Source organism: Phascolarctos cinereus, unplaced genomic scaffold, assembly GCF_003287225.1.
Source record: "Phascolarctos cinereus isolate Bilbo 61053 unplaced genomic scaffold, phaCin_HiC Scaffold_4;HRSCAF=312, whole genome shotgun sequence".
NCBI lineage: Eukaryota > Metazoa > Chordata > Mammalia > Diprotodontia > Phascolarctidae > Phascolarctos > Phascolarctos cinereus.
Genome location: NW_027555847.1, coordinates 264,323,942 through 264,339,335, shown reverse-complemented (window position 1 = coordinate 264,339,335; position 15,394 = coordinate 264,323,942). Strand labels below are relative to the sequence as shown.

At 39.5% G+C, this 15,394-nt stretch overlaps 1 protein-coding gene across 2 annotated transcripts in view; it reads left to right on the top strand.

Moving 5' to 3' along the window:
• The first annotated feature begins 13,440 nt into the window (after window positions 1–13,440).
• Window positions 13,441–15,394, top strand: part of PAX5 (paired box 5) — a 354,065-nt gene continuing 352,111 nt past the window's right edge. Inside the window, exon 1 of one of the 2 annotated variants that reach the window (XM_078153035.1) lies at window positions 13,441–13,883. In XM_078153035.1, coding sequence (XP_078009161.1) covers window positions 13,838–13,883 — 46 coding nt within the window. In that variant the 5' untranslated portion in view covers window positions 13,441–13,837. The remainder of the gene's footprint in view (window positions 13,884–15,394) is intronic. The other variant, XM_021004585.2, reaches the window with a different exon arrangement.

Sequence of the window (15,394 nt, the reverse complement as noted above, 5' to 3'; positions counted from 1 at the left end):
CAGGGATGTTTATGACACAAATCCAGAACAGGAGAATGGCTAGAAAACATTTATAAGCAAAGTCCCAAAGGAGGAAACATGTATCTTGGGCACAAGTTCAACTAGAATTCTTGGAAGAAATGAAGCAAGAGGGTTTTTTTTTAGCATTTTTTTTTTTTACAAATGAAATGAGAGCATTAGAGGGAGGGAAATGAAAAAGAAATGAAAGCTATGGAAGAAAAAATTGGAAAGAGAATGAATGCCTTGGCACAAGATGTACAATTTGTTGCTTGTCCAGGCAACAAACTCTCTGAAATTAGAAAGGAACAAATAGAAGGTAATGACTCCATGAGGCAAAAAGAAATATTAAAACAAAGTCAAAAGATTGAAAAAGAAAAGAAAATGTAAGTATCTCATAGCAAAAACAACAGACCAGGAAGATAGGTTGAGGAGAGAGCATCTAAGAATCATTGGGCTCTACCCATGACCCAAAAAAGATCTTAGATGTACTTTAAAAAAATCCCATAAAACAGAACTTTCCATATGTCTTAGAATCAGAGGGCAAAGTAGAAAGAGAATCCATGGTTAATTCCTGAGAGAAACAACCAAATGAAAACTCCCAAAAACATTATAGCAAAATTTCAGAACTTTCAGATCAAAGAAAAAACTCCTGCAAAGAAAGAATTCCAGTAAGGCTCACACATATCAGGATAACACATAATTTGGAAGCCACTACCATAAAGGCATTGAGAGTTTAGAATGCAGTATTTAAGAAAGCAGAAGATCTAGGTTTACAACCAGAATAACTTAGCCAGAAAAATGGGGTGGGGGGGAGTGGATTTTTAATGAAATAGAGAATTTCTAAGCATTTCTGATTAAATGACTAGAGCTGTGTAGAAACTTTGAAATACAACCATAGGAGTCAAGAGAAACAAAAAATGGTAAACATAAGTGAACAATCATAAGGATAAACTATTTATATTCTAATATAGAATTGATACATGTATCTTCTAAAAACTCTATCATCAAGGTGATGTCTAATGAGGGAGTCTAATTAGACAGAAGGCCTGAGAGTGGTTCTATTATGGTTTTTTAAATTCTGAACTTAAGCAATAAAACAAGTGTTTCCATAACAAAGTAGAATAGAAAAAAAGAGGATTGCACATGAAACTGCAAATCTATTATGTACAACTTTTAAATATATGATAAAGTTATCATGTAACTTTTTTTCTCTCTCACTCTCTTCCATTCTACCCTAGAGATGGCTACTATTAGACACAAATGTGTATATACATATGTAAAACCATACTCTGCATACTTCTATTTATCAGGTCTTTCACTGGATGCAGATAGCATCTTTCTTCATAGGCCATGGAAAAATGGGTTCTATTGTGTTTTGACAATTTTAAAAGAAGAATGGAAGAGTAGGGGAAGAGGAACACTGTAACACTGGGGAGAGGAGCAGGAAGGGGGAAGAGAGAAGGGTAAAATTCTCATGTAATCAGGAGAACAAGTAGGAGGGGGTAGATGGAGCAGATGACACCTGAGCTCAGGGGTGTGCTGAAGCCAGCTAAAACTGGTTCTTGGGAGGTGATTGTTAAATGTTTAGTGTGAACATTTACACTTCAAGACTTACAAGATTTACACATACATTTAAAGTATGTCATGGTTACTTTTCTCCCCTTCAGAAAGCTGGTTGTTAAACATTTACCAGCCCACCTGTACTTGAGCTTCATTTTTTGTGAACTGGTTAAAAGAGCAAAGAATACACAAACACAAACAGACACAATTGAGTACAGAAATACATTTCACTTAAAAAGGAAGCAGTCAATCCCCTTCATTTTTGTTGTTGCTGTTGTTTAGTCATTTTGTGTCAGACTCTTCATGACCCCTATTGGAGTTTTCTTGGCAAAGATACTGCAGTGGTTTGTTCATTTTACAAATTAAGAAACTGAGGCAAAAAGAAATAAGTGCCTTGTCCAGGGTTACACAGCTAGTAAGTGTGTGAAGCTAGATTTGAACTCAAAAAGAAGTCCATTACACACACACACACACACACACACACACACACACAGACACACACACATATGCCATATCAAACTTGTTCAGACATTCCCCAATTGACTGGTATCCCTTCAGTTTTTAATTATTTGTGCTGTCCTGGGTTAAGTTGGCCATATTTCCTATTATATTGGGCAGTGTAGGAAATTTGAGATCAACATGATCACTAACATTCCACTGGTGTCCTTTAAACCTACCCTAGATGTGGAACCTATTAAGGATTTCTCTATTGAGGAACGTGCAAAGAGAAGAGATTAGCTGGAAGTGAAAGGAGAGAGATTGAGTGGTAGTTGGTTGAGGTCATAACAGAGCTAAGCAAATGTTTCCTTAAGAGGGGAAAAAACGCATGCATGCATACCCTGCATTTCCCTTCCTCCATACCTTAATAGGAGCTGAATGAAAGTTTGTTGAATGGATAAGCAGGACAAGGGCTTAGCTCTTATGACAGGAATACCAGCAGAGGATTCACTGCTCTTATCTTTCCCCTCTTCATCCCACCCCCCAATCTCTCATTCAAAGCATTTTAAGGTTTATCAGGGCACTCTGAGACAGAGAGGTCTAAATGTTTACTTGAAGCATAAAGAAGGAAAGTAGAGCTTAATCAGATGGCAAATTAACTGCATAGAAGACATTGAATGGTGGACACCCACTCCTGAAGGACCAAAGCTGAAGAGGCAGAGCTTCTTGAAGCTGATGGTGGAGCTAATCCAAGGTGAAGCCTTACCCAGTGACAACTGAGCAGTCAATGATGTAGCTACTGCAGAACTGTTCTAGCAACAACCCAAAGACGTGCTCTCTCTAGTTTCTTCATCTCCCTTACCTGCTCCATTTTTCCTTTATGAGATTTATGAGGTTGACTTAATTGCAGGAACTTCCTGTCATGTTTTGTTAGTATGATTTAATTAAATGCTTTATTTGGCTGTGATTTGCCTCTTCTGTGAGTAGTCTTGTCTATATGGGGAGGGGAAGGGCTCAAGCTGACAATATACTTCCTTTCCTCCAATTTGAACCCCTTCACAGTATGTCCCTCCCATTGCAAATGAATTAGCATTTTAAGGGAAGAGACCTATGGAGAAAGAAAGATTAAAAATGGTGGAGAAGAGATAGTTAAGAAAGAACATTTCCAAAAGCAGGGAAGGGGGTAAGAACACAGGTTGAAGGGTTTACTTTATTAAGGAGGAGGGATGTTTCTATTCCTGAAAAAAGGAATGAAAAGATAAATGTAGAAATAGGACTACTGGGGGTGAAAGATTCCGTTAGATGATAGAATTTATGTACAGTAAAGGTAAATCTTCTTAGTTGGCTGAGAGTGAAATAGAAAGTGAGCATAAGGAGATGGGAATAAAAGTAGGGGCTTGACTGGAGAGGAGAAACTCTGGAACAGCCACTGTGAAAAGACTGCTAGGGAGTCAATGAAAGATAAATAATTGGGTTGCCAAGGGATAGTGAGGACCAGATTGAAGTTGAACAGCATGAATTTGTAGTGGGTGGGGTCTATTTCTGTTTTTCAATCCTAGGAAGGCATTAGCAATGCATCATCCTGAGCGTAGAAAGGAAGAGCTTCCATCTCAGAGTCTCCCCTCAGTACTGGTGCTTGATGAGGAAAACATCGGCTTTCAACTGCTGCTTTGCTAGAGTATAGGCAACCAAATAGTACTGAGCAGGATGAGCAAGTTCCAGAGATCCAGAGCATTTTTGTAGGGAATGGGAATAAGTAACTACTGCACTCCAGTCCTTTACAATATTTCCTTTCAGATCTGTGAAATCAGGGAGGTTCACCTCCCAGACCTCATCTATGAATGTAGCATCTCAGCATGCATTTATGCTATATCTATACAAGGTGATAGAACTGAGCCAAACTGCATACAAAAAAAAAAAATCTATTGAAAATGGTGATCAACTGTTCCCTTTATCCCCAGAGGGCAAAACAAGAAAAACCAGGCTTAAGCTGCCAGCTTAGGGAGTGAATAACAGACATTAGGAAAAATGTTCCTAAGAGCAGGGGAAAATGTATCAGGTTGGAAAAATCATTCTTCTCAAAAAAGTCTTTACAATTAGACTAGATTCTTTTTTGTCTGTGGTAGTTCAGATATATTTCTAACTAAAGATAAGTAAATGGGTTAAGTGATTTCCTGACATCCTTTCCAGACTGTGAAAACAATACATACAGAGAACAAAAAGAATGTTTAGACACTAACATTATAATTTATTACTCTCTAAAAATTTAGCATTTGGATTTTTAAAAGAAAAATGTCTGAACTAAATGTTTTAAGATGATGGTGTAACCAAAGAAGTAACCAAGCACAAAAACATAAGTCCCTTCTTAGTTAAAAGGGTTAATCTACCTAATAAACATAGGTTTTCTCCAAATAAACAAACAAAAAACCCCAAGTCAATTGCCTAGTAAACAAGGGATCTTATAAACAAATCATTCCCAGTTGTATGGCTATGATCTGATGCAATGAGTATTGTCAGGTATTCGTGGTTTTTTTTTTAAATAAAAAGCCTTTTCTTCACATTTTCTTTTGCTACCTAATTTCATGCATCAGAGGTCAAAAGACAAAAGGTCAGGCCTGGTTTAAGCTAACTTCTTGCCAAGAGTAAAATCCAGGGAAATGTTTTTCGTGCAGCTTGTAAGTATTTTTGCATTAGCTATAACTTAAAAAAATTTCTCTTTACCCTACCTTATGTGATGTATGTGTAGAGAACAAAATTACATGAGACATCAGTCACCAATGACTACCAAAGTGGCAATAAATCATCTCTATCTCACCCCACCCCCCAATTTCTTCAAGCTATATTTTCATACTTGGATTTGTCTTAAGCTTCAATGCTATTAAATGGCAAGAGAGTTTTACTTATACTTATGGACAGATAGTAAGTGAAATTTACCTATGTACAGGTGAGCTTTACTAATATATAGATACATAGTCTTAAAAATAATTTGAACACCTGAGTGCGTATTCTTGGTTTGTTTTCTAGGGAATCTGTGAAGACTCATGAAGAAAAATACCTCATTTTTCTCTCACTGTAACATTTTGCTTAATGAATAATCATTTTCAAATAGAACTTTTTTTTAGGTTCTTGAAAGACCATTGGCCAACTATTAGGATTTCCTTTTAGTGTTTTCTTTTGTTGCTGATGAATTCTCATTTAGAAAAAAGGGGAAAGTGCTATTACTTTTCATTAGAAATATTTGACATTAAAAAAAACCTTTTTAACATAGTATTTTTCTATATTCAAATACCAACTTAAAGTTTTTATAAGGGGATAGTTTTATGGATGGGGTTTTATTTTATAAAATTGTATATATCAGTAAGGACCTAGTCCCTTAGTGGATCATAGAGGGACAAAAATGTAGTGAAAAGTCAATTCATAAAGTGTAATTTTTCTCTTGGAACTCTGGCTGTAGCATTTCAAGAAATTACTAGGAATTAAGTTTGGTGTCTCTGAGGCTGAAAACATTCATATCAAAGACCCTTAGAATAAGGGGAAATTTTAAAAAATTGCTTCTCATTTGAATGGTCAATAAGTTGAAAAAATTGGGTAGTGATAATATATAAACTGCTAAAAATAGCTGCTTAGTACCTGATTTTAAGAACCATTAATAAAAAAAAATCTTATTTAAACAAATTTAGACCTGATCCAATGCAGCTGTATTCTCACTCCACCTGACTTTCTCTTCAAAGGAAAAAGTAAAACAAAACAAAACAAGACAAAGGGAGTAGCTTGAGGTTTAGATGAAGGCTTAAACAAAATTTGGCATTTTGCTGATATATAACCTAAGCTTCTTGGATGGGAACTTATGTTTGCTATGATGCATATTCATTGAGAGAATTACATATTGTAGCTATGATAGAAATGTGTACTTAAAGGTTCTCGGGAAATAACTGATAATAAATCACTTTACTTTGCCATAGTATAATTTTGGTTTGTGTCTAAAACCATATGAAATATTTTGCCTGACTACTAACTTAGACTTTAAAATCCCTTGGGAATTTATTCATTTTTATGTTCCAAAAGTTTGTAGAAGCAAATTATCTTCAATTGTATTATGTTGAAACAAACTCATGGTGGGTTCATATTTTAAAGTACACATGATACCCAGAAAGAAAAAAAAAATGTCACGTAAGTATTACTGGAAATAGATCCAAGATAACTTTCTAATGTGCAAGTTATAGAATAATTAAGTTAAAATTAAATATAACAAGAATTTGTGTCTTTACAATTAAACTTAGATTCATAGAAGCTTTTAAAGATCACTGTTTTTTCATAAATTATCATAGATTTTGGGGAAATTTAACTACAATTAAGAGCACATTTTTTTTAATTGAAGACTACTCATTTAACTTCACAGGGATACATGTTCTATAAAAACACCAAAGAGAGCCACATAAATAGGTACATTCCTTATATGAAAACATAGTTTCTCCATGTCGGAATCAAAGGTTAGCAACTGCTTATTGGATTTGAATTGAAATTAATCTCCAAACAAACTAGATTTTTGGTCACTTGAGCATTTTCTCTGTAATGTCTTAAGTTATAGCCCCCCAAACAAATAAGGAAAAACTAGGTTTTGTCACACTGGTCGCCATAATGCAATACTGTGGGTGTTTTTATCTTACTTTTAACATTTCTTCACAATGCGTTACAAGCACGTGCTGCGATTTTTAGAAGTCTTTGCTTTCAACCATTTAAAACACTTAGAATAAAAGATGTAGGCATGTCTCTGGCATGTATTATTAGCTGGGACACTGCGTTCAAACGTCACTCCATTTCTCTCGGCTTGCCACGGGTATGAGTTCTTCGGTTTCTATTAGAGGCTAGTAAATGTGATTTGGAGAAAAACGACAAAATGTTCATTTTCATACAGTGCTGTACCTCCCCGGCCTAGGGAATCCTCTATATTTGAAAGTGTTGATTAGGGACTGTGCCTTTCTGGAGCTCGAGGTCACATCAAGCTTAGCAGAGTCAGCCAGGGAGATGCAGGGGGTAGGTTTTCCGATTGGCCGATTGATTGATTGATTGGCAGAGCTAAATCACTGGTAAATTGGCCCCCGGCAGCGTGCGATTATTTCGGGCAAAGTGGCTATGCCTTTGAATCAGCTCTCCGAAAGTAGCCCTTCCAACTCAGCCTCCTAAACTCGCTATTCTCAGGCCCCTGTGCCGGGGGAAGCTGAAGGGTAAGAAAGAAGCAAGGGAGGGGACTCAGCCCAGGCATAAACCTCGCGGTCAAAGCCTGGCGGAGAATTTGTCCCTGATTCTTGAGTACAGAAGCCCTGTTAACCCAGGCCTTAGGTTCCGAATCCTGCCCTCTTCTGAGGCTGTGTCCTGGGCTGGGGGTAGGTATGTATAGGGGCCCACTGGATATTGGCTTCCCCCTGACCTACTGCAGCTCTCCGAAATTAGACCACCCTCCTGCATCCTGGCTGGGGAGAATTTTTGGTGGCGAAACCTGGGCCTGGGTCAAGGAAGCTGAAGACCGTTCTTAATAGCTCCAGACCCCAACTCCCTAGCTCTTGCTGGGCTGGAATGCTAAGACATCTAAGGCCTCAGGTGAAATATCAGGACCATGGCTTCTGGGCCCACTGTCAGCGAAGTTAGCATGGTTCTCTTTAATGGGTAGGAAGAGGCCCTCAGAAAGCAATTTTCTCGTAAGAAGGTGCTGCACATTTTTGAGGCATCTTCCTATTTGCCTAGTCCCGGGATCTGGGAGTCGGGGTTAGGCGGAAGGTGGAGAGATAGCGAGGAAGGTCATTATTACCTCCACCCCGACACCCTCACCTCCTCCTCCCTGTTTCTTCATCTCGGCCCCCCACGCCATTCTCCCCCTACCCCCCCACTCCCCCGCCTCTTCTCTAGCATAGACAGTTTAGATAACAGACATGCGCTTGGGTGTGTGTGTGTGCGTGTATGCATATGTGTGCGCGCGTGTGTGTGTGTTTGCGGTAGGCGGGGGTGGGGGAGAAGGGAAGGGAATGGAAGGCGAGCCCTGCAAGGTTCCCTCACTTGATAGAAGGGAAAGCCATCCTCAGTGTTGGGATCTGAAAGGCCAGCAGTTCACAGAATCATAGGCTTTAGAGCTATGGAAGGGACCTTAGGGATCGTTTAGTCCAACCCCCTTATTTTATACAGGAGCACCGTGAGACCCAAAGAGCAATGGAACTTGCTCAAGGTTGCACTGGTAGCAAAACTGACCCAGAAGGTAGCAATCTTACTGCGATTGCGGTTGCACTTCGGTCAGCCCAGGCCTCGGACAGCTCCTACCCTTGGTTTCAACTTTGTGGCTGCCAAGGCGGCTGCAAGGACTAGTGGGACTGGGGAACAACAAAAAGAAGCGGAAGGGGAATCCTCTGCTTGTTCAGTAGGCCAGGTCCTCCGCAGGACTCCAGCCCAGGTCTGGAGACCGGGGTTACCTTGAGGCCAAGAGGACAGCCGAGGGAACCCGCACGTTTGGGGGCGTGACTGTCCTCTCAGCTTGAGGTGCAGGAGGGAGGGTTCTGTGTGGGGAGGAAGAGGGGGGGAGAGGACAAGGAGGAGGGGGTTCCCCTTTTTTCTTCTGGCTGAAACTTCAAAGTGCGGCCACCCTCCTCCGCAGTGATCCGAGCCTGGCTAGAAGCATTTCTGAAGATGTCTGCATTCCTTCCCTTCCTGCTTTTGATTTCCTTTTGTTCCGGGGGCACTGTAGAACTGAATGAACCTCACCGAGGAGCTTTTCTTTCCCTTCCGTTGAAGCTTTTTAACTGGGAGGTCCCATTTCCCGGCCTCCACCTCTGCCCCCCCCCTTCCTCCACCTGTCCTGGCTACTGCCTCAATGTGTCTGCAAAGCCTTGGTGTGTGCCCCTTAGAGCACACGTTGCCGCCGCAGGGGGAAGAGAGGGAGGGAGGGAGTGTGGAAAGGGGTGGGCAGCCCCAGGGACCCTTGCCACACGTCCGGCTCCTCCTGGCTCCCCAGTGAGCCCAGACCCTCCGCTTCCTTTCGTACCGCTTTTCCTCCTGCTGGGCCCTCGCACGGGTCCACTTTGGGCTTCCAGGCAATTGACAAGAAGCAGTGTCCTGATCCCAAAGTGCGCGTGTCTGCTACTGGTTGTGTGTAAGGAGGAAGAGGGATTGGGGAGAGGGGGGAGGACGAGAGGGAGCTGATTTACCACTTCTCTGGGAAGACAGTGGCCATAACGCCCTGGATTGGAAGAAGTTGTACTGAATTCTTCTAGGCTTCAAGTCCAAAGGCAGATGATGATCAGAATACCGCAAGCTGGCTTAAATGCGTATATAAGTTCGCCTAGATGTCTATCACCTTTAGGAATTTTGTGAGTGGGGAGAGCAAGGGAAAGGAGAAGAGGGGGAGGAGGCCACAGCTTTTCTGAAAGGTCAACAGTTTTCTTCCCCAGACTCAAAGTCACTAAAGCTAAAGGGAGATTCCTAGAGTCAGCAGCAATCCAAACCAGGCCTTTGCTGCAGTCGAGAATATTGGTGGTCTGGGGAGCAAAGAAACCGAACGAAAACAGGGAATTGGGAGTAGGTATTGGAGACCGCGGTAGTTTTTTGAATCCGGACCGACTATGTTTAAGATGCTCAATTCCAATTGTCTTAAATACTCCAGTCAAGTTGAGATTAAGAAACCGGAAACATAAAATGCAGACACATACACATACACGAATGAACTTATTTTTAAAAGAAACATATCCCAAAGAGAAAGTGCTTTTATTCCGTCTCTCACTTAGGATGGGTGGGTGGGACTTAGGGGGAATTAAACTTCAGGGAAAAATGAAGGATCGGATTTTTAGGAGAATCCGTATTTACTTAAAAATACATTCAACGTGTTTTCCACTTCTCTAGGGGGAAAAGAAGCATCCCCCAAACCAAAATATACACTGTCAAATCCCGGTGTCACTCTGACTACGGCTTCTATTTTGTTTCTTTTTCACTAGCTGAACACCCCCACCCCCCACCCCGGTTGTCAGTGTGCCACTCCACCCCTTCCTGCCTCTGCCAGTCAAACAAATACTTAATTTCAATGAACACATTCGTAGTCTACGCGGGACAGAGAAGAGATAACTGTGAAAACAACCAGTGAGACTGTTGTGGGTTCCCCCCTCCCCAATCAGTGAAATAGGCAACAACTGAACAAAGATAAATTTGTAATGAGAACGTAAAGCACTATTTTGTTCGTATATCCCAATCTCGGGGTTTCACTATTATAAATACTTTTGCATTGTGGAAAAAAAGGATTGATAAGGGCAAGCCTGAAATTTGTGTGTGCTAGCTATCCTGGTGTAGGGGTGGAATCGTGGGCAAAAAGACACGTCCGCAACTGTTAGCGGGCACAGAGCAAGAGGTGTATGGCTACAGTACTGCACAGATTGATGTCTTTAAGGGAAGTCCTAGTTTAGGTCGTATTTGCACTGCTCACACATGCTGCTGTAAATACTAAACGAGGAGGAGACTCTTCTATCACCCAAGAGTAAACGATTCCTCACGGCATTATTTGGAAATCGATTATCTTTTCTTGTTACAAATCAGATATTTCTGATTTTAGCCATTGGTAGCAGTGAGTCCCTCTCCTGAACACTTCCGGGATGATGGTGAAGCTAGACGAAGGCTGTTAACCACAGCTGCACCAAAGTAGGTGCCCTTACCAAAAACAGAAACAACAAAAAAAGAACCCTCCCTCTCCACAAAAGGACAGCAGTCACACAACCTGATAAAGTACCAAAAAAAAAAAATTGAAAACATGTTGAAATAAATTTTTTTTAAAAAGGCTTTTGATCCTTCTAAAATGGTAATTTCTCCCATCTTACCCACCTCCCATTCAGTTCAGGGTTAAGTAGGAATTCTCCGAAACCTATCTCTGAGAACTGAGCGAAATGGAAAGTTTCATTTTGCAGGATTTCTTTTCCACACCACCGCGTTCTAAGGAAGGAAACTCTTTGGTAGAATTGAATCGGAGAAGAGGAGGAGGGGCAGTCCTCCTTAAGATTACTGAAAGACGGTAAAACGTTTTTATATTTTGCATTAGTATATAGAGAATGAAATAAAAAAAGTTTAGTGGAGAGAAGGAAATGAGAAACCAAATTAAAAAAAATAATTTTCAGGGAAATACTACCAGGTAGCCTACTGAGGTTCTCTTTATTAACAAGTGATTTTTACAATTGTTTAAATTCCACAAAGTATGAAAATTATTAATAAAGTATATAGATGTTACTTGATATGGTTATTTAAAAAACATTTTAAATCATATGTCAAAATATTGTTTCACTTGCAATTAAAATAAACCATGTTTACCTCCCTTTTCTCCTAAAATTATATCCTACGGAGATTGGTCAGGTTGCTTCTTCGAACATTAATTAATTCTGAAGACTGTTGCCACAGAAATGACTGTTGTGAAGAGAGAAGATATTTTTTTTCCATACTTTTCCTTCATTTGCACAATCAATGTGGGGAAGTAGTTTCCACTTAAATGGATATGTTTATATACAGGAGAGGGTCAAGAACTCCAAAGGGTGGCTTGTTGCACCATATTTGGGGTCAAAATGAACTGAGACAAACGTTTCTGCATGATATGTATCCTAATCTCTAAGATGCACAATTTGCATAATCTGTATTTAATTTAAAAAAAACAAACTCCTTCACACACTACAAATAATTCCATGGCAAAACATATTTTGCTGCCAAAACAAGCTTTTTGTGTTGGAAGCATATTTCATGTGTCACAGAGAAAGGAGAGGTGGGGGAGAGAAATAAAAGCTTCCTTGTTTGGGAGAATGGTCATGGTAAATATTTAGACTGAAATGATTAAAAAAAAATCAGGTCACTTTTATTAAGATGAATTCAGAAGTTACACTGTTTTTCATGCAGGTGCATTTTTATCATTGTTTTCAACCATATCACAATGAACTTTGTGTTTTTAGGGTGTAGTAAAAGGGTCACGTATTTGTTGCTTACTTTTAGGTCTCTTTTTATGCTTTAACTCTAAGGACACGTATTTAGTTTAGCTCACTGTTCTAAGACATCTTTTTCTTCTGTAAAAGTGGGAAACCATTTTGCATAAATGTATCTTTACTATTGAATCAACATCAGCTTTTACTTATTTTTTATGCACTAAATTTGCTAGAGGAGAAGAGTTTTCACTTTTCTCAAACTGCATCTAGTGAAGCATCAACCTATTTTAAATTCAAGAAAAATAAGGGTCTAGATTAAGAAACTATTTTGATACCAAGTTCAACTGTAATGGCAAGGCAGGGGTAGTTTAGCTGACTTGAGGAACAAATACATTTTAGACAGGCAAGAATATTTAAAAATTAATGAGATTTACTAAAAGAATTAAAGAGATTAAAGGAAAATATTTTTAAACAATTGCTTTGAAGTTGATATTTGATTTTTCTCTCAACAGAAGCCTTAGTCCATCATAAAACTCATCTATGTAGGTTACCTATAATCTTATATGTCTATATCTATACACACATATGCATAGATATACACTTACATGCATATTTAGGTACAAATAAATACAATCAAGATCTAGTTATAAGGAATAAAATGAAATAGTATTAATTTTAATATAATAATCTGCCTCTATATTCCCAAAACCATCCTTAAGGGAAAGCCTTTATAAAATGAAGCAGGGAGGGTCAGACAGAGAGAGGGCTATGAACATTTTTCTAGGAGGAGGGAAGATTTTTTTTTTGGGGGGGAAGGAGCTTTTCGATTTGTCCAGTAGCATTATGTGGGCCCTAAAGAGGTTTTTCACAAAAGGGCTGCACACTATATCAGAGATTTGTTTGTTTTTAAAATTAATTTAGGGTAATACGATAAATCCTCAGCTCCGTTTTTAATATCCTTCACTTCCTTTCTTTAAAAAGAAATTTATTGTTATTTTATATTTTAAAATGTTCACCACAGCAGGTTATATGCTCTCTATTCATTCACGATCGTTTTTGAAAAGCTGTTGTCTCGCTAAAGTAAGAAATTGGGCCACAATTGAGTTGCAGTAAAAACCTCTCTAGTTTTAAACAACGATGCATGGCATCATGGGATAATAAGAAGACAGAGAGTCTCAGGAAGGTTAAAACCTTCTATTCCATCTCCTCCGTTTCCATTGACTTTTTACACACACACACACACACACACACACACACACACACACACACATTGTGAAGAAGTAGGAAATAACATTCCATTAGAACAGCGGACTGAGTGAAAACGATGCTCAGCTATGTTTCTCTCAACTCGCCTTTTCTGTTGATTGTAGGAGTCGGTTATGTTGAAAAGTTTATTAATCCTTCCCTCCCCCCCCCTCCACCCTTTGCAACCGTCTCCCTCCACCCCCAATCTATAAAAGCTCTTTAGATGTGTGGTGGTAGTGGTGGTGGAATTGTTTGTTTTTCAATATAGTAAAGTCATCTTTCTCTTGCTTCCCAAACAGTGCTCTGTAAACATCTAAAGTCACGCTTTCAGGCAGTTGGTTGCAAACTTTGATTCTTGCTAGAAACGATGTCAGAGTTTCTTGGGTTTTGGATGCGTCTGGGGACATCTTGTGATGTTTTAGAGAACAGGACATGATCTCACATGGCGAGAAGCTCTTTAGTTCCTTAATCATTTCACGGTTCCTTCGGAGGCTTTTTTTTCCACCTAAAACGTTTAGTTTCAGCTCAGTGATCAGCTGCAAAAGCTCGACGGGGAGCGGAAGAGTTGAATTATTCCGACCTGCAAGCAGCCCCTTACAAAAAAAAAAAAAACCTAAAAAAAGTGGAAACTTTTTTTCCCTGTCCATTCCACCAAGTCCTGAAAAATCAGAATGGAATTAGAGAAAAACTACCCGACTTCCAGGACCGGTAGAACAGGTAGGACTGAGTTTCTTTTTTACAGGGAGTTGTAATACATAATTATGAAACAGACTTTACTATACACGCATAAAATTCATTAAATATCCTGACAGGTCTCTCGATTTATAGTTGTTTTTTGAATGTGTACTTAGATATGTGAATATATGTAGGTTATTTGTGTTCAGGTGCATTATATGCATATATCTATTATATTTATGATATATGATATATAGAAAGACAAGAACTATATATACATATATGTGTATATATATACCTGTAGTGTTTAGATGTATTCATACTAAAATATGTATACATATCCTGTGTTTTGTGAGTATTCAATATAGCATGTCTAGTCATGAAAACCTATAGAATATAGATGCACGCAGGTAAAATAGATGTTTTGCTTTTTATGTTATGTGTATTTCTTATACCTGTGCAATAATGTAGTGTGTCTGTATTGTGCTTACTAAAATGTGCATATGTGGGTGTTCATATTGTGTGTACACATTATAGATTTAATGTGTGAAAAATCTTATAACATATGTATGTATGCATTCTAAAAATGTGTTTGTATAGGCAAACTTATATAACCAGAATCCGAAAGTTAAGGAGAGGACTGAATTCTAACCTCAACTAAATGGTAGAGATTTCTTCTGTGGGGTTTTTGTTTGTCTGTTTTTTTGTGGGGGGAGTGGTAGCTCCTAGGATAGCCAAATGTTGATTCAAAAAGCCAGGTGCTTTCATTTTACTGAGATGTTTGGGTTGAATTGATCACTGTTTGCCTGGGATGTATCTTTTGGATCTCCAAGGGATTAGCTAGAGCAACTATTTTCAAAGGGAAAGTCAACATACAGGGCCTTCGGGCGCCTTCAAGGCTAGGCAGACTCCTCCACTCAAACTATGGCTGCCAGACACCCTTGAGCTCACTGTGTGCAGAAGCTGAATTGCGTTTTCCTGAGGAAATGTGGAGAGAAAAGGTATCAGTTATCGATTTGGGTCTCTGTGCGACACTGGAGCCTTGAGGACAAGCCATATGCCAGTAAAGATCAGCCTAAGCAGCACCCTTGGCAACAATAACGGAGATGAGGACTAGAATGGGGTGGGGGATTGAGGGGTGGATGAAGAGGGGGAGGGGGAGGGAGGTGGGAAGGAAGGAGACATAGGGGAAAGATAGAAGAAGAAGAAGAAGAAGAAGAAGAAGAAGAAGAGAAGAAGAAGAAGAAGAAGAAGAAGAAGAAGAAGAAGAAGAGGAAGAAGGAGGAGGAGAAAGGGAGGGAAGGAGGAAGGAAAGAAAGAAGGAAGGGTGGTGGTGATGAGAATCCTGAAAACCTTTAGGAGAAAACACTAGCTTTTATATGGTTCTGAATCCTCTGGTCCAGGAAGGAGGGATCACAGAGCAAGGGAGGAAGAGGTGGGGAGAAGAGAGGGAGGAGGAAAAAAAGGAAGGAGAGAAGAGGAGAGGAAAGGAGAAATGAGGAGAGAAGAGAAGAAGAAAAAGCAGCAGCTCTAGCCTTGCCTCTATGTGATTC